Source organism: Lepisma saccharinum, chromosome 6 (genome assembly GCF_977018435.1).
Source record: "Lepisma saccharinum chromosome 6, izLepSacc3.1, whole genome shotgun sequence".
Taxonomy (NCBI): Eukaryota; Metazoa; Arthropoda; class Insecta; order Zygentoma; family Lepismatidae; genus Lepisma; species Lepisma saccharinum.
Window position 1 is genome coordinate 73,673,546 of NC_139234.1, and position 19,376 is coordinate 73,692,921.

The window sequence follows — 19,376 nt, forward strand, 5'->3', positions numbered from 1 at the left end:
AACACCCACCAGAGATATTTAACCATGAACTTGGAATTTTTTTAACAAAAAGTACATGTTTATGACTCTGTAGAAAGAAAATTATTAAAGTCTCAAGCTTCAAATAATTTTGACATACAGTATTGGTACACAGGTACTTGCACAAAAAAATGCAAGTGTTAAACGAACTGCCTCCCCCTAAAAGAAAATGTCCAAAAATGACATTTTGAGCGATTAGGATACACAATTTTGACCTTAAAATGTATTATGAAGGAATAATATTGAGGATATTATACACAAATATAATTGTAGCTTATAATGTGCTTAACATCACAGATTTTGTCTCATTGTGATAGGACTTGCCAGAGCTGAGATTTAAAAGTTGCCGCTGATGCTTACAAATGGAGAAAATGACGAGCGCCAAGATAAAAAAATGCCCGCCATCTTCAAATCAGTGATAGTAAAAATAAAATGACAGTGGTTCTGAAGTGTCAACATATGAGGCTCACAGCACACAAAAAATATACTTTTTAAAAATGATCAAGCAACCATGTTGTACCACTTCAAATGGATTGACCCTATTTGTATTGAAGTAATCAACACTAAATGAAGTTAGATATAATGAAACAACAGTATTTTCTTTTTCCCCATGATAACCATGTTGAGATTGCAAGAACTGTGTATTCTGCCACAAACACTTCATTCCTTGAAGTAAGTCTTGAAGCTTTCCTGGTGACAAATGATGAAAAGGTTCTCTCGGGCTATCGACCAGGTGAGTTGCGGAAAAGATTCCAAGCTTTCGAGAGCTAACGTCACTCTCATCTTCAGGGTAGAAGTGCAGTTCTGAGCGTGTGTATATAGGTTCATGGAGGATGATCCCAGTGAAGATGGCAGACGAATTGGGTGGCGTGTCTGCTGGATGCATGCTTCTGGTTAACTAATGCTAACCAAGCTGGGTCCAGTTTGAGCCCCGTGTCGCGATTAAGATTATCTCTTTCCTCATGAATGGCTATTGCTTCCTTGATAATGGGGTCCCAGTAGTTTGAAGTTTTGGCTATGATTTCTGTGTTGCTGAAATTTGGTCTATGTCCCTCGTTGATTGAATGTTCTGCTAGTCCCGACTTTTCAGGATGGAAGTACTTGATGTTGTTTGGTGTTCTTTACAGCCCTGTTCTATCGTCCTACCCATCTGCCCAATGTATGCTTTCCTGCATTTACAGGTAATCCGGTAGACTCCCTGTGTTTTGAGTCCTAACTCGTCCTTGGGGTTACGTAGTAGGCTTCTGATCTTTGGAGGTGGTTTGTGAATGTTTTTTATGTTATGTCTCTTGAGGATTCGGGTTATTACTCTGGAGAGATTTCCGGTGTAAGGAATGATGGCTATCTTCTGGTCAGCTTTGTCCGTGTCCCCTGGAGTGTCCATGTCGCCTGATGTGTCTGGATCCCTGATGTGTCAGAGTTCCCTGATGTGCTGGTCTTCTTGGACAGTACTCGTTTTAATGTTTTGTTGATGTTGTGTTCCAAGTACCCGTTCAGTTTGAAAGTCATGCGAAGATGCTGTATTTCTTCTGATAGATGCTCCGCGTCACTGATGGAGATGGCCTGGTGAAATAAAGTAGAGAGTACTGAAGCTCGTTGAGACGGGGGGTGAAAACTGCTGGCATTGCATTATAAATCGGTGTGAGTCGGTATCCAGTATACACTGTGTCCCAAGGATCCATCTGGCTTGCATTCGATGAGAATATCCAGGAACGGCAGGCTGTTATTCTTCTCAGTCTCCATGGTGAACTTGATATTTGGGTGTTGATTGTTTAGGTGGGCTAAGAATGGCTGAAGAGTTTCTCTACCGTGCGGCCAGATGATAAAGGTGTCGTCCACGTATCTGTAGAAGGCGGTGGGTTTCAATGGAACTGTGCGCAGGGCTTCGTGCTCAAAGGTTTCCATGAAAAATTTGGCTATGGCAGGCGAGAGTTGGGAGCCCATTGCCACACCGTCGGTTTGCTCGTAGTACTGTCCACCGTAGCTGAAGTAGGTAGAGGTCAGTGTGTGTTTGAACAGACTGATGATTTCTGGTGTGAAGTGGCATTCTAGTAATTCCAGTGAATCTTGAAGAGGCACTTTAGTAAAGAGTGACACTACGTCGAAGCTGACTAAGATGTCATCTGATGATGTTCTGATCTGCTGCAGCGTTTTGATGAATTCAGTGAAGTTTGTAACATGATGTTCACATTTGCCTATTAGTGGTTGAAGCTGGCCTGTCAGGAATTTGGCGAGTCTGTACGTTGGGCATCCGATGGAGCTGACGATCGGTCTTAATAGCACTGCGGTCTTGTGTATTTTTGGCAGTCCATACAGCCGTGGTGGTATTGTTCCGCCCGGCGTCAATTTGTCCTGAATGGGTTTCGGCAATGATGTTTTCTTCAGAAGTGCTCTGGTCTTTCTTTCAACTGCTGCTGTGGGATCTCGGGGAAGTTTCTTGTGTGTGGAGTCTGCTAGAAGTTCTGAAATTTTTCTTGTCGTAGTCTACAGTCTGGAGAATAACTGATGTGTTTCCTTTGTCTGCTGGTAATATGAGGATGTCCTTGTCTTCTTTTAGTGCCTTGAGTGCGACTTTCTCTGCTCGTGAAATGTTAGGTCAAGGTGGAACGGCCCTTTTAAAGGCCACATATGTTTCTTGACGTATGTCTTGAGTGGTCCCGTCAGGAAAATATTTTACACTCTGCTCGATACTGCTGATTGTGTCCCTGAGGAGGATGCTTTTAGGTGCTGCAGTGAAGTTTAAACCCTTCGAAAGGATAGATATTGTGGCTTCATCCAAAGTCCTGTCCATTAGGTTGACCACTGTATGGTTGGTGTTCTGGCCGGCTGGCTTGGCTGTTGGTAGGCTGGCTGCTTCTAGATGGCTGAATTTTCTTGTTTGTTTTGCGGTAGTCTGGTTCGTTTGTAGGCTCTGGTGGTGGAGTCAATCCATTCCCAATCCATCGGAGATACAGAGGCGGCGATTTCCAGGTGGATGTGTAGTGTATGTTTTCTTCATTCCTTGATGAATTCTATCTTGTGAACTGCACTTGTGATGTACTTGAAGCAAATATTGTTCTAAATTTACACAAATTATAACATAATTTTCCTTTTCTTTGTTGTGTTTTATAGTTTTAAAAAAAACAAATTAAGTTTCTACAATACTGTCATTTGTTTTCAATGTTAGATTTGGAAAAGGGCTTTGTTGATGATATTCGGAGCTTTGCAACATACCTCTTTGGACTAGAAGATGCAAATTCTGCAAGACAAACATGCCAGGAACTATTTGACCAGTATACTTCATTCAGTGGAAAAAGGATAACCAACTTCAAGAATTTTATAATGGTATGTTAGTTACCATTACCACTTAATCTAAATATTTGCAGATTGTCTGTGTTAACGTAGGTATTTTATATTGAGCGCTAATGTAAAAAAAATAACTTCTTCTGACTGATACTTCTTTATTTATTCAATGTGTCTGGATTAGGGCTAAGCCAATACGACTTTGAACCAATACTCTTACCGATGCCCACCGATACCGATACTAATATTTGAAAACGTCAATAATTAAAATTTGTTCAAAATATTGGTGTGTAAATATTTATCTCCAATTTCAAGCATCAATTTACCAAGATATTTGCTTTAGAATATTCAATAATTACATCAGAATATTAAAATAGATGTTATGTAATCACAAAATACAGTTTTTCATGCAAAATTGGTGCAAAAAAAAAGTTTGAATTTAGCTTAATTTCCAGGATAATTAGACTACACAAAAGTGTCGTGTGGCATTTTTGCAAACCCTGTGAAAGACCAATATGCTGGAAAAGTATCGGTAGATGACTTCGAACTGATACTTTCCGATAATGATACCACTGGTATCGGCTCAGCTCTAGTCTGCATATACACACATATTTTGCCAAGATCAAAAAAATGAATTAAATAACATATGTACATTCGATTATTTAACTGTATGCTGGTTTTTGGATGTAGTTGGTTGGTATAGTCTCTTGGACTGTTCAGATGCTGAAATGTTCACTTTGCAAGAACCAAGGAATGTCACACAGTCTGACTTCTACCAACAATACCAACAAATACTACCTTCATGTCCTATGGATGACTTCCGAGTAGGGTTGGGCTTATATCATCCAGGCAACATATCACAATATTAAAAAAATATCATCCAGGTGATATCAACTAGATGATATATCGTCACAATATTTTGGTAATATACATTGTGTCGGCGATATATCATCATGTTATTTTGTGATTTATATCATGTTGGCGATATATCGTTACAATATTTGGCAATATATATCTTGTTGCCGATATGTTGTCATGATATTTGGTGATATATATCATATTGATGTATCGTCATGATATTTTAGCGATATATATCATGTTGTTGATGTATCATCATGATATTTTAGTGATATATATCATGTTAATGATATATCATCATGATATTTTGCACTATATATCATGGAGACGATGTATCACCGATATCATGATACAGAAAAGATATCATATCATATCGTCTGTGATGATATTTTCTTGATCCAATGTCGTCCATCAAATTTCCAATGTCGTCCATCCCTACTCCTGAGCAATCCAGCATATGGAGGAGGGTAAGGGTGAGTGAATGCCCGAAGTTAAGTGAATGCCAGCCAAGGGACTATACCCCAAAGGAGTGGGGATTGGCCACAAGGTCAGCACCCATGTCTCATAAAAACTAACCTTTCGCTTATAGAGCTTACTTACAGAATGCCGGGTAGAATAATGGAAGACGACCTATGCACATGAAAACTAACCAAACACCATGTGTGTCCAAATTAAGGCATACGTGCATAATGTCCCATGCTTAGGGAGCTGCAAAGCTTGCAATCAATCTGCCATGGAGCATTGTTTGGTTCAAACACAAATCGCTCCAGTGGAGGTGTTCATCCGAACATGTCCCAGTCAGGAGATGCAACAGACAGCACATTCCCTAGCATCCTGATCAAGGTTTTCATCATGCAGGCTTTTTTAGTAAAACCCAGCTGAAGAAAACTTCGTCAAAAGGTGTTTTATTTTTATTATAAAATTTAGTAAATTTCTGCTTTAAATTAGTGCTGAACCAATACCGATGCCGATGAATCTGTATCAGAAAGTATTTGTTGAATTTTAATCACCAATACTTGCTGATACTTTTCTGAATTGTGCGGGTTTCACAATGGCAATGACTAGAGCCATATATTTATGGTGAATAAAAGATCAAGATATCGGTACAAAAACTAGCCATATTTCAGGATCAAAAGCAGTAAATAAAATGGCATTTCGGTGCTAAAATGGTGAATAAAAACCTAAATTTGATTTTAAAACTATACTTATTACACAAAATTAACTAATAGCAAATTTATATAGCTTATCAAAGTACTAAGTTTTTCCTGTGTATAGGAGTCCATTATTTGCTTCTCAAATTTTTACAGCAGAATTAATTATTTTTTTGTGATTTTCATAACTCGCAGAATAATTCAGGCATCAGAAGGTGTCGTGTCGGTAAATAAACTCTAAATTTCATGTTTTAAGAGCTTATTTTGCATTTTGCACTTCATTTCGCATTATTTTGTGACAAAATATGATATCTGAATACACCTCACACCTTTCAAAAACATGAGAAATTAACATTACAATGTGTTTCCTCACATTTCATGTTTTCATCAAAAACGAAATATGCATGCCCCTAGCAATAACATTAGTTGAACATGAACTGTAATAATTAAATGAAATAATTTTGTTTCAAAATATTTGTGAAATTAACTAAATGTGGAGTTTGATGAATGTCTTTATGTGCTCAGCTGCTTTCAATTCTTCCTCACTCTGACATTCCAATATATGTGGTTAAACCATTGCAACCATTTTGTGCCACTGTCAAAATTATAGTGTGTTTTATTTTCACAGTTTATTGAGTTGTAATTTTTTTGCTGTTCACTGAATGGTACCTTAATCATGTATCCCCTTCATGCATTACTTTATTTTTAAATTATGTTTAATACTTCTTGCCAATTAAAACTTTCACTCCAAAGAGATAACAACATTTTCCCTGCCTCTATTCTATTTAGCACTGTATTCAATGCATTTGCACAATCAGGAAATGTCTTTACTTTCTGTTACTAAAAATTATAGTTTTGTCATATCTGTTTAGTTAAAACATATTTATGTGTATTCATCTCGTAAAAATATCCAACACTTGTAAATTTTCTGATACTGACAGTTACAAGCAGTACGCAGTACATCTTTTTATATTATTATTTATAGTTTGCTTACCATTGAAATACAATAAGCAAAGAGGGAAAACTTGGATCACGTTACAGTGTGACACTTTCCTGCCCTAAGTTGTGTACCTTAGTAACCTCTCTAGGATAATTGAGAAATTGAGGATGAATGGTGATTTGATGAAACAGATACAGGAACAAAGATTATGGCTTCATAATATGTTACAATAACCATTCCATCACAAAAGAGTAGAGTTGGAAGTGGTCGAAAAAAAAACTGGCATTTTTGGGAAAAGAACTGTGTTTTTTCCATGGCATTTTTGGTTGGGCTTTTTTTTTCAGCTTTTTTCACAAAAGTGTCTCAAATTAATGAAAATACAGCAGTTCTCAGTTTTTTCCTGTTCCATGGTTTTTGTTTATCTCCCTACTGTAAAATAGACACTCATTTCTAAATATAAAATACAATTTACAGTATGAAATTCGTAGCTAGACAAAAACAGTGTTTTCAAGAAAACTGCCTATTTTGAATGGGCGGTTCTTTCCGAGTGTTATCTTCATATTTTGGTAGGCTTATTAAATATATCTATGTAGTATAAGCATATTCGCATAACTAGAGTAGTTTGGTATGTGTTTTTAGTAGAACCTAATAGTATGATATGATTGTTATATGAACACGTACATGAAGCAAAAAATAAAATTCTGCTCTACCTTTTGAAAATCTAGTATCAAATCTCTTTACATTAAATTTTGTGTTCAATAATATATATTTGTATTCTGGCTTTCCAGTACATTATGTACAATTTGGTTAAATGGCTGCTAAACCTGGTTATGAAGCAACTAGTGATGTATTTTGGCTGTTTGTTGCAGTGGTTCTCAACCTTTCTGAGACCACAGCTCAGTAAATTTATTTCTTACAAGTCGATGCACTGATCCCAACAATTTCGCTCGTAAATACATTTCTGAACTTTAAAGTTATATGGAAATTAATATGCACCCTTAATTAATATTAATATATCAACTATGATATAATTAGAGTTCAAATATGTATATACTTGCTGTTAAATACAAAATTAGTTTTAAATTTGTCGTCAACCCCTGGGTGCAATGGAAATTTTGCGGCCCGGCGGTTGAAAATCACTGGCACTAAAACTGAAGTAGAAGCAAATAAGACTGGCTGCAAATGGAAGAAAAAAATCTATAAATTAAATCTGGAGTGGACCTACAGTTTGAAATGAGATCCGGAGCACTCTGCCTCCACTGAGGATTGAACCTCAGATCCCTTCTTATTACAAGGCAACAGCATTACTTTATTTCATTCCAGAGGCCCATTCATGATTATAAAAGGAACATTCTATCAAAATGCAGGCCTTTTCCATCAATAGTACTTGCAATTGTTGTCTGTGATTTACATGCTAAATGAAATCTCAATCTCTGATGAAGTAGCTAACAATCTTGATAAGTATAGCAAATATTTAGACAAAGCAACACATGACAGTGCAGGTGGGGAGGGGGGGGTCATATTGAAGTGACAAGTGACATGGACACCTTCAGTTTATAAGCAAGCATCCACCACGCATGCACAAACAAGACCGAGGCGACATGATGCATGCCATAGAAGGAGCTTTCAGACTGAAGTCACAGATAACAAGCGACACAGACTTCTTCAGTATACGAAAGCAAAACATTCACTGTGCATGTAAGAAAAACAGACCGTTGCAACCATGCACGATGCATGCCATTGAGAAAGCAGTATAGTCCGAGCAACATGCAAGTGACATGTTTAGCTTATTGTCACATTTCAATTCAAAAGGTTGAATGGATTACTGGATTACTGCTTTCAAGTGACACATGCCACTTGTTGCTTCGGTCTGAAAGTTCCCTGAGAAAACGGCACAGGCCAAGTGACAAGCGACACTTGCAGCTTATGTTGCTTCAGTTCGAAAGGTTGCATTTACTTCTAAGGGTTGGTTTCCAAAAGCCACGTGTCGCTTCCGTCTCAAAGCTCCGTTAAGCAGGATATATACACACATTCACGTAATACGTATACATCTGCATATGTGTTGTGAACAGTAAAGATTTTTAATTGTCCCAAAACATCGAATATTTTGATACTAACATTTGTTTCATATTTTATGACATCATGATTTAAATTGAGACACAAGCATGTAAAAGCCTGTTTTAAGTCAAGTTCATGTTCAGATGTGCTCATTAGGACTTCACATTTAGTTTTAACCCTAGCTTACCCGTGCCGTATGAGAAACTTACATACCGGGGTGAGACCACACAAGAAACCATTTTATAATTGAATCACTACTTCCTTTGCTTATTATATATGTGCAGTTATTTATTAATTATAATAATTACAGAACATGCTATCATTAATAAAAAATTACCAATTATTTCATGAGTCTCTCACATATATTTTATCATTCACTAAAACTCACAAAATCCATAATAATTTTTATTAATGTTTTTTAGTTTGCAGAAGTGCAGTTGTTTATTAAATATGATAATTACAATAATTCCCATCATAACCAACCAATTGCACACTGTCACTGGCATGAGTGTCTTGAATGAGACACATTCAAAGATGGCGCCTGATATGCCCACCAAGTGCATTTTGCCTCCTAATTACATTAAGTACATTTATGTTTTTATAAATAAAAGTAATAAAGAAATATTGGGAACATCCTAAGAAACGAATGTAATTTATTAACAAACAGTTGAAAAATATAAATAATAGAGGTTTTGTGTCTGCAATTCCCTCCCTGGTAAGCTAGGGTTAAAATGGTATCTGAACCACTATGCAATATGTGTCCACTGGGATTGGCCAATATCTGCCTCTTTACTGCTACATTATGTAAATTTATTTTAGCTAGTTGTAAAATATGTCTCTACAAACCTCTAAACTCATAACAGTAACTTCAAGTGATATAGGTTAGCTGTAATTGGTAAAAAGCTAAAAAAGCCAAAATTTCCAGTTTTTTTCCTTCAAAAAAGCCAGCTTTTTATCGGAAAAAAACCGTCCCTTCAAAACAGCTGGCATTCTTGCAACTCTACAAAAGAGTTATGTTATAAATTAATTTGACTGTTTACAGAGATAGCTGACGTTCCCTTATTAATTTGCACCCTATTTCTAATCTATTCAAAATAGCAAGTAGTACATGTATTTAAAAAGTATATTTTGGTTTGTTCACTTCTTTTTGATCAGACACTTATGATACAGTGCTTTTCATGGTCAAGTCACCCGTGGAGCCGTGGACAGCACTCTGAGCAGTGAGAGCCCATCTTCCGGCAAACTGGATGCAACATTCGCGTAAAAGCTCGTACAATTATATTGACAGTTACAATTAAAATTAGCACATACCTTTATACAAGAGCTGTTGGAAATGTCCTCCTGCTTCCACACATTTACAGCATTGTTTAAAGGCTTCTGGCTTCAGGTTTAAAAGCTCGGTAGCTCACCACGCAAGATGTCATGAAAATATTTGTTTCATTGGGCAAGGCGCCAGAGGGATTTTTGAGACATACAGGGTGCATGAGTAGAATTGGCACAAGTTTAAACAGGAAATTACAGATAATAGAAGATTTTTCTTGATCCATGTTTTTCATTCAAGATTCTCAGTTATCAGTAAGACTTCAAACAATGCAGACAGCAAACAGATTGGATGATTATGAGTGGCTCGAGGAGTGGAGAAGGAAGGTGATAGTCTACTCTATCTGCACCTGGATGACCAACAACGACATCGTAGACAAGTTGAAGTTGCCATTAAGGACAATTCAGAGAATTAGGAAGCAGTTGGTGGATTCAGACTTTGATGTGGAAACTGTGGCTGCCAGAATGACACAAAATCGAGCTGAACAGAAGGTGAAAAATAACATTTTCATTTCAAATGTGCAGCAACTCATTGACAACAACCCCTCAATCCATCTAAGAAAAAGAACTGGATGTTAGAGGAAACTTTGTGGAAAATAGAAGAAAGGAAACACATTAAGCAAAAGATGAATATGTGTAAAACTAGGAAAAAGAAAGCAGAATTACAAGAAGAATATAGGAAAAAGGATCATGAAGTGCAATATAGTGCGTGAGCTGACCATAGAAAATGGACCAGCGAGTTAGCCGGGAAGGCAGAAAAGCAGTAAATGAGGGAAATATGAAGTAAGTATACCAAATTACAAAGATCTTGTCTCAAAAGAAAACTACACGGAATCGCCCAGTGAGAAATAAAGATGGAGTACTCCTTACGAACAAGAAAAATCAGCTCAATAGATGGAAATAACATTTTTCAGAAGTATTAAATTATCTGGGGAGTTTGGTGACAAATACAGGGGGAACAGAACAAGATGCTAGATCGAGAATTAGGAAAGCAAATGTGGCATTTATTCAGTTATATAAAGTTTGGAAAGCCAGAAAAATTTCAATAACAACTAAGCTGCAAATTTTTAGAACTAACGTGAAGTCAGTTCTCTTTTATGGATGTGAAACTTGGAAAGTAACAAAGAAAATTACTAAAGACCTACAGACATTCATAAATAGATGTCTAAGGGAACTTCCGGGAATATATTGACCAGATATTATCTCAAATGAAGATCTATGGAAACGTACACAAGAGGAACCGGTGGCAATACAGATCAAAAGAAGAAAGTGGAAGTGGATTGGCCACACATTGAGGAAAGATCCATCGACAATAGAAAGACAAGCATTGAGCTGGAACCCACAAGGACAACGTAGGAGAGAAAGTCCAAGAATGAATTGGAGAAGGACAATAGAGCAAGAAATATGGGAAGCAGGAAAGACCTGGAATGAGATAAGGGAGATGGCTGGAAACAGAGTCCGTTGGCGATGCTTCGTTGAGGCCCTATGCTCCGTAACGGAGTAACAGGAAATAAGTCCTCCATCCCAATCTGTGAGATTTCATTCATTGTCTGGGTCATTCTGAGAACACTGTGAGATTTTCGGGTGACTTTTGTCAAGCCTTGGATTGAAGAAGTTGCTGCAGGAAGACCATACGTGTTCCAACAAGATTCTGTACCAGCACACACAGCCAGGAAAACTCAGAAGTGGCTCAAGGATACCTTTTTTTGACCATGTTAACCCTGATATGTGGCCTCCAAATTCACCTAACTGCAATCCTCTTGACCATTATGTGTAGGGTGCGGTTGAAAGGATCACTACTGAGACTGCCTGTAACAATAAAGATGAGCTGAGGAAGAGACTCTGCCAGGTATTTCAAGATTTGTCTCCTGAGGTTGCAAAATTTGCCTGTTCTCGCTTCCAGGGTTGTCTAGAGGCCTTGATTGAAGCTGAAGGTGGCTTCATTGAATAAGTTCCATCTATAAAGTATTACTTTGCTCTTGTTTCTGGAATTTTCAATACATGTTTAAAATTATAACTTTCAGAGATGTTTTTCCTTCATATATTTTCCATGCCAATTCTACTCATGCACTCTGTATGTTTCAATAGTGCTCCAACGTCGTCGTCTAGTTTCTTCCCTGTTTCCCTAAATTTGTTTCCAAGTTTTCGAATACTGTCTGTGTGTGGAACAGGAGAATCTTGGAATTCTGCTCCAAAATGCCTTGTAACTTCCCTACAAAAATTCCTTAATGACATAAGAGTCCTTTTAAATTTTACTGTAGAAAAGCACCAGTAATACCATATTTACTCATGTATAAGGCGCACTTTTTTCCAAAATTTTTGTCCCCAAAAACTGTGGTGCGTATTATGCACAGTATAATTTGGACAGCCAATATGAAACTACATGGTCATTTCATGATTTTGTGACACTTGCATTGATTTTTCATGTTTACGAAATCCTATCATGTTATATATCATTGTAAAGCTTGAATTCTGTAGATTTTGAATATGGCAACAGTATTGCATTGAAGATGGCGACAGCAATGTGCAATGCAGTTGAAATAAGTTTATCAGAAAATGAAGGAACGTTCTGATTTTTATGGTACTTTGGATGAAAGAAAACACAAGGAAAAAGAAAATAATAATTAAAATGTATTACTGGCCAAATAATATGATATATAAGGAATGTGTAAATGCCTTAATGGAAGAAATCTGGTGCTGCCAACTGCTAGTTTGAGCATCCTGAATGTGCCTCGTACAAATGTTACGTTAATCACAGAAAAAGTATATATTTTGAAGTTTTTTTTTAGAAAGAATAAAGAAGGTAAGAGAAAACCATGTATAAAAGTTTAAAAGCCATTTGCCATGATTTTTCACTCTGTAATGTAATGTTCTGACACACCAAGGAAAGCACACATGGGATGCCTATCAGCGAGAAATAATAGAAAATTGGGCGAGAAATAATAGAAAATAACTTCCTGAGCACTGCAAAACCATAAGGTAATTTTCATCTCACTTTCTACAATTACAGAATAAATAAGGTGGTTAAAGAGTGAAAGCTTTGGGATGCTAAACACAGTGGAGGGAGAGGGGGGAGGTGGCATGGGTTGGTGGCTTATTGTTTACACAAGAGGATATTCTCTTCTTGGTCCACATAGCAACATGTGACTCATTTAATAAGTATGATGTCATTCACTCTTGATCGGCATAGCAACAGCTTTAAGAACTACAAATAATAAAGCAATTTCTTAAACCTGGATTGTACTGCGCATTATATATGAGACATAATTGTTTGTCACCTTTCCCCATCAAAAACCAGGGTGCGCATTATACATGCGTAAATACAGTACATAAATTAAAACAATGTAAAACACTTCACAAACACGTGCAAACTGGACACCAGTTATCTGAATACTGAAGCACTGATGCATACAGTGCCAAGGTCAGCATACAGCTGTGGGTCTAAATGCAGGCAGATGCAATCTCATTGCCTGGTGCTCTAGCTGCCGCTCCATGGACGACTTGACAGTGAATAGCACTGTATATCTCCTATGATTTAATGCAGATGTTATGATTTCATCATTTGAGTTTTATCCTATTATTATGAATTCTACATTCTAGATTGTTTTGGAGACGAAACTGGAAAAAATTTCTACAAATGCAAGATTTTTGTACATTTCTGGTTTCACCCCATCAGTTGCGATGTCCACAATTGTAAAGGAGCATGAGGACAACTGGGACAAGGCATTATTGTACTTCAATAAAGAGAGTGCGAACTTGAATGCAGAGCAAGAGAAGAGCACAGAATTATTCAGAAATAACTTATGCAAGGTAAGTGAATGAATACTTCCATTTTTTTTTTCAAGTTTTATTTTTGTCAAGTTTTTCTTGTCTGTTTTCATAAAGATTGGTAATGCATTGGCTGACATGTCAGGAATGCCTGTGTGGCTTTAGAAGTTTGTAAATGGCAAGATAAATGCGTGCGATGAACAGCAACATGGCCACCTCCAATAGTAGTCGTGGGTGACATGTGGAGACTGCAATTTCGAACAGCTAAATGAAATTGAAATAGACCTAAACAGTGGTGCGAACTTAATATGGGTCCTAGGGGCTCAGGCATACCCAAGAATTTGCCTAGTATTATTATTTACCACCATGTTTATGGGTGGTAAACAATATAAGTGGAGACTAGTGTTGGGTGATATATCATCCAGACATATATCACAACATTGAAAATAATATCGTGTAGGCGATATGAACTAGATGATATATCATGATGATATTTTCGCGATAAATATCATGTCTGCGATATATCGTCATGATATTTTGGTGATATATATCATGTCTGCGAATGTCATCATGATATTTGGCCATATACAGAGGTTGTTCACTTTATATCTGACCATTTTTGACGGGTACTCACCTTAAGAGATACCACGCCGCCACCACCGATCATGTTCTATTGGACCCCCAGCATTGTTGATATCGTTCGGCATCGCAGTTTCCATTGCAGCAAGCTCCGGCACAGGACAGGCATGGGAATTCTGTCCTACTCCTCCCTGCAAGCTTTCCATAGACCATCCAGGGTATGTGGGCGGAGATGTTGAAGATGTCGTTTCAACAGTCCAAATGTGCAAAAATCCATTGGACTGGCATCTGGGCTTTTCACAGGAATGTCTTCAAACGGAATGACACAAATTCCTAATTCCTCTGCCATTTCCTGATAAAAACGTAGTGATGTTCTGGCGGTATGACTCGAAGCCTTGTCCATATGGATCATCACCTGGTTCGCATCCATTCCATACAATTGTGGGATGTCTCTCCAATAGATAGGTGTCAGAATGGAGTCTTGGAAGTATCTGGCATTCACCTTCACGTTTTTGTCCACCTTGCATATCATCAACTTACCCTCATATCCGAATTCCGTCACAACCATAAAGCCACGAGGGAAACTTTCCCTGCACCGACGAACAAATTTGCTGCGCTCCTTGCCATCAATGTCACGGTATGTGATCGCCCAAATGTGACCACCAGCAGTAAGATGGACATATGATTCATCCATTGTGACAACTTTCTTCCATTTGGAACCCGCCATATCACATTGAGTCGGGGGATTTTCTTGGCACGCCAATCAACGGATCCCCCTTAGCACTACATGTGACACTTTGCTTGCAGCCCTTCTCCTGGTGGTTTTCGTGGGTGAATGTTTCGCAAGGAGAGCCTGTTGTGTGTAACGGGCCACAATAGTTTTCGCAGTAGTCACCTCGAGTGTTAACCCATTCTCCCGACACTGTACGTATGAAAACTTAGCATGGAAAAGGGCCATTACGCAACCCTCCCAATACCGGTTGATTTTTGGCGCCATTTGATAACATTCACTGCCAACACTCACGGACCTACAAGGTCAGACACAACACTGCTCCTGCCAGCAGACCCATAGTTCCAGCATGATACGCCAGGTGGCAGCACCGAATCGAATATGGTCGGATATAAAGCGAACAACCTTCTGTATATCATGGAGATGATATATAGCTGATATCACGATATGGATAAAATATTGTATTGTATCGTATGTGATGATATTTTCTTGACGGTATATCATGATATCAAATTTCCAATACTGTCCATCCCTAGTGGAGACCTGTAGGAAGGCCAAGACGAAGATGGAGGGATTACATTGAGATGGACCTAAAGGAAATTGGTAAGGATGGCAAAAATTGGAATGATCTTGCCGAGAATAGGGACAGATGGAAGGCTTGTGTTGCTGCAGCCATATACAATATTGTACCTTCGGGTTTAAGGAGGCTAGAGAGTTAGTTAATGTTTGTAGGAGTCTAACTTGCCTTCTGTAAAGATAAAGAGAGCAATCTGATGGGAGACAAGGAAGGCATACTTTAGTGTACTGTTGAATGGAGATAATAATGAACAAGAGAATGAGCACATGGGAAATAGTGAGGAAGAAAGAAGCTTTATGGTAGAAGAGGGAGAAGAAAAGGACATGCAAATGGAGGACACAGATTAATCAGAACTGACAAACCAAAACCCCTTTGAGAAAAGAGGTCAAAGAAGCAATTGAAGAACTAAGGAATAATAAAGCCCTAGGAGACGTTAACATAAATGCTGAACTACTGAAGGCAGGAGGGAACATCACAGTGGATACATTTGAATTTGAATTTAAAATTTTGGGTGCGTCAGCACTAAGGCTATTTTGCACCCGTCACATTATATGGGGTCCAGCCCCTTATCGTTACACATAACAAATCTAACGTTGCATAACTAAAATCATAAAATATTAAAATCTTCTGACTTTTGTTAAAAGCTGAGACTGTAAAGGAGCATTCAGAACAAATAAGGACATAACACAGGACAACACAAACAAAATTATACTGGCTGTGGGGCCAGTCGGCAGAGCCTCGTCAGTCTGAAGTCCAGGGTGTACTACGTGGAAGTGAGGTTGACTATTGGGTGCACTACATAGAAGTAGCACCCCTTACACCCCGTGGATATATTACATCAATTGTACAAACAAATATGAGAAGAAGAGAAAATGCCACAACAATGAGCAAGAGGGATTATATACCCAATACATAAAAGTAAAGATAAAACACTACGTGAAAACTAAAAACAATATACAGTATTGCCTTATGTAGATACCAGGAAGCAAAAACACAATTCACTTCTTGGTTAGTGATTATGATTATTATTATTATTCAACAACAATTCAACATGGTGTCTGCCTCTGATCACAGTGGAATTTGCTCCAACGGAATTTATGGAAAGCAACAGGGATTGGCATGCTGTCTGTGTAATACAAGGTTTCACGTTAAACCGTGTTTGAAACTTTCTAAAAAGGAAGTTGAATTTTTTATGGTTAACAACATATCTACCTATAAATGTATGAAATGTTTACAAGAGCGTAGCAATGAATTGTGTAGCTGCTTGCAATGCCAATGATAATATGGAAATTAATAGTGAAAATAATAAAGAATGTCAGAGTGTGTATATAGGAGAAACAAAAAAGAGGATGAAAGACAGGTTGAAAGAACATAGGGATGATGTATGACTTGAGAGAGAGAGATAAATACGATATTTAAACACACGAGAGAAACAGGGCATGACATAGAGTGGGATGAAGCTAAGCAGATATGAAGGGAGAAGAGAGTACTAGTGAGAAAATGGAAGGACGCGAAGGAAATAGAGAAGAAAGGTGAAGAAGACACAATGAACTGGAATGGGGACTGAAGATAAACAAAGAATGGAAGAAGGTGTTAGAAAGAGTGGAAAGGACAAGAGTGTGGGAGGAGAGAAGAAGGAAGAGGAATGAAGAAAGAAAGTAAAGGGAAAAAGAGCATGAGATAAGGAGTCCAACCACATTCCAGATGAAAGGGAATGTTTATCAAAACCGCCTGTCAGATAAAACTACAGTTGACAGGAGGCCACCTGCTGGAACACCTGGAAAGGGATATGCTAGATAAACAACTTTCTTATTATCTTGTGTCTGTAGGGGTGTGATTTTTGTGTATATATCTTCCTGTTTTGTACCTTTTTTTATTTGTATTTGGTACAGAGTCTGAAGAAGACCTTGCTAGAAGGTTGAAATGTAACGTTTAGTTTTATGTTTTAAAATAAAATAAATTCTGCCTTGGTCAGCATATTGAGTTTTTGATTAAAGAAGTGGAAATAAATAGTGATAATCATGATGAAGATGATATTGATCAAAAACATCAACTTGGAGGACAAATCCAGATAACGTAAATGTTTTAGTTGCTGCCATGTTAAAGACATTATGTCAATATTGATCTCGACAGTGCAGAATTTAAGTGATCACATTCAATCTCTTGAATTAAGTAATGATAATGGTATAAGATTGATTACTTTTGCAACCTCAAAGAATTTAATTGTGAAAAGTACCACTTTTAAACATAAAGATATCCATAAATATACCTGGTCTTCTCCAGATGGTAAAACTCATAATCAGATAGATCATATTCTCATTGATAAGAGAAGGCATACTAGTATAATTGACGTTCGTACGCATAGAGGTGCTGACTGTGCCAGTGACCATTATTTAGTAATTGCTAAATTAAGAGAAAGACTCTCAGTGATAAATCATAAGCAACAAAATCTAAAAGTTCTAAAATTTGATACAGGAAAGTTTACTGATGAAAGAATTAAGAAAGATTACCAAATTATACTGTCAAATAGATTTGATGTTTTGCAGGATTTAAATGATGATGAAAATATAAATGAAACAGACATAAATAAGAATTGGGAACACATACGTAATGCAATAGAATCAGCAGCTAAAGAAAGTATAGGATACCATAAACCGAGAAAAAGTAAGCCATGGTTTGATAATGAATGTCATAATCTAATAGAAATAAGAAATCAGGCTACACTTAGGTGGTTAAATAACTCTGATGATACAAATCTAAACAATTATAATAGAATAAAACGAGAAGTTAACCGCATGTTTAGAAGTAAAAAAAGAGATTACTTGAAAAGCAAAATTAACGAAATTGAAACAAACAGCAAAAATAAAAATATCAGAGATTTATATAAAGGTGTAAATGAGTTTAGAAAGGGGTGGCAACCTAAAGTAAACTTGATAAAAGATAAAGACGGTGAATTTCTAGCTGACCCAAGCGATATTCTAAATAGATGGAAGAACTACTTTAATGACCTTTTAAATGTCCATGTAGGAGATAAATCAGAAGTAAATGAAGTACACACAGCAGAACCTTTAGTTCCAGAACCTAACTTGACTGAAGTTAAAGATGCTATTAAAAGGCTAAAGAATAACAAAGCACCTGGCATTGATTTAATACCAGCTGAGTTAATTAAATATGGTGGAAATTCATTAATATCTCAAATTCATAAATTAATTTGTTTAATATGGAATAAAGAAGAAATCCCTCAACAGTGGAAAGAATCCATAATTGTTCCTGTTTTTAAGAAAGGTGATAAAATGAACTGCAATAATTACCGTGGAATTTCTCTACTCTCAACAACATATAAAATATTATCTAACATTCTTTTAACAAGACTAACCCCATATGCTAATGAAATTATAGGTGATTATCAATGTGGATTTAAACATAACAGATCAACTACAGATCAAATTTTTCACATCAGACAGACACTTGAAAAAAAGTGGGAATATAATCAAAATGTCTATCAGCTATTCATTGATTTCAAAAAAGCATATGATTCGGTCAAAAGAGATAAATTATATAATATATTAGTAGAGTTTGGAATACCTAAGAAGCTTGTTAGTATGATAAAAGTATGCACCAGTGAAACAGAAAGTAAAATTCGTGTGGGTATTAATATGTCTGACAAATTTACAATTCATGATGGGTTAAAACAAGGAGATGCATTATCTCCATTGCTCTTTAATTTTGCCTTAGAATATGCTGTTAGGAAGGTAAAAGAAACTAAAGGAGGACTAAAATTAAATGGTGTGACTCAGTTGTTAGCATATGCAGATGATGTAGACTTACTGGGGGATGATGTGAATACAATTAAGAATAATGCTAAAATATTTTTCAAAACTGCTAAAGAGATAGGTTTGGAAGTTAACAAAGAGAAAACTAAATATATGCTTACAGGCCGAAACCAAGTGTTAGGTAATAATCAAAATCTAATTATTGATAACAACTCGTTTGAACCAGTTTCCAAATTCAAATACTTAGGAGTAATATTAACAAATGAAAATTATATTAAAGAGGAAATAAAAAGTAGGCTTAATTCAGGAAATGCATGTTACT

General features: G+C 36.9%; 1 protein-coding gene across 2 annotated transcripts in view; it reads left to right on the plus strand.

Moving 5' to 3' along the window:
* Positions 1 to 19,376, plus strand: part of LOC145988883 (atlastin-like) — a 112,117-nt gene that overhangs the window by 43,499 nt on the left and 49,242 nt on the right. For both annotated transcript variants that reach the window (XM_083124160.1, XM_083124161.1), the window contains exons 7-8: positions 3,185 to 3,342; positions 13,228 to 13,437. In XM_083124160.1, coding sequence (XP_082980286.1) covers positions 3,185 to 3,342; positions 13,228 to 13,437 — 368 coding nt within the window. The remainder of the gene's footprint in view (positions 1 to 3,184; positions 3,343 to 13,227; positions 13,438 to 19,376) is intronic.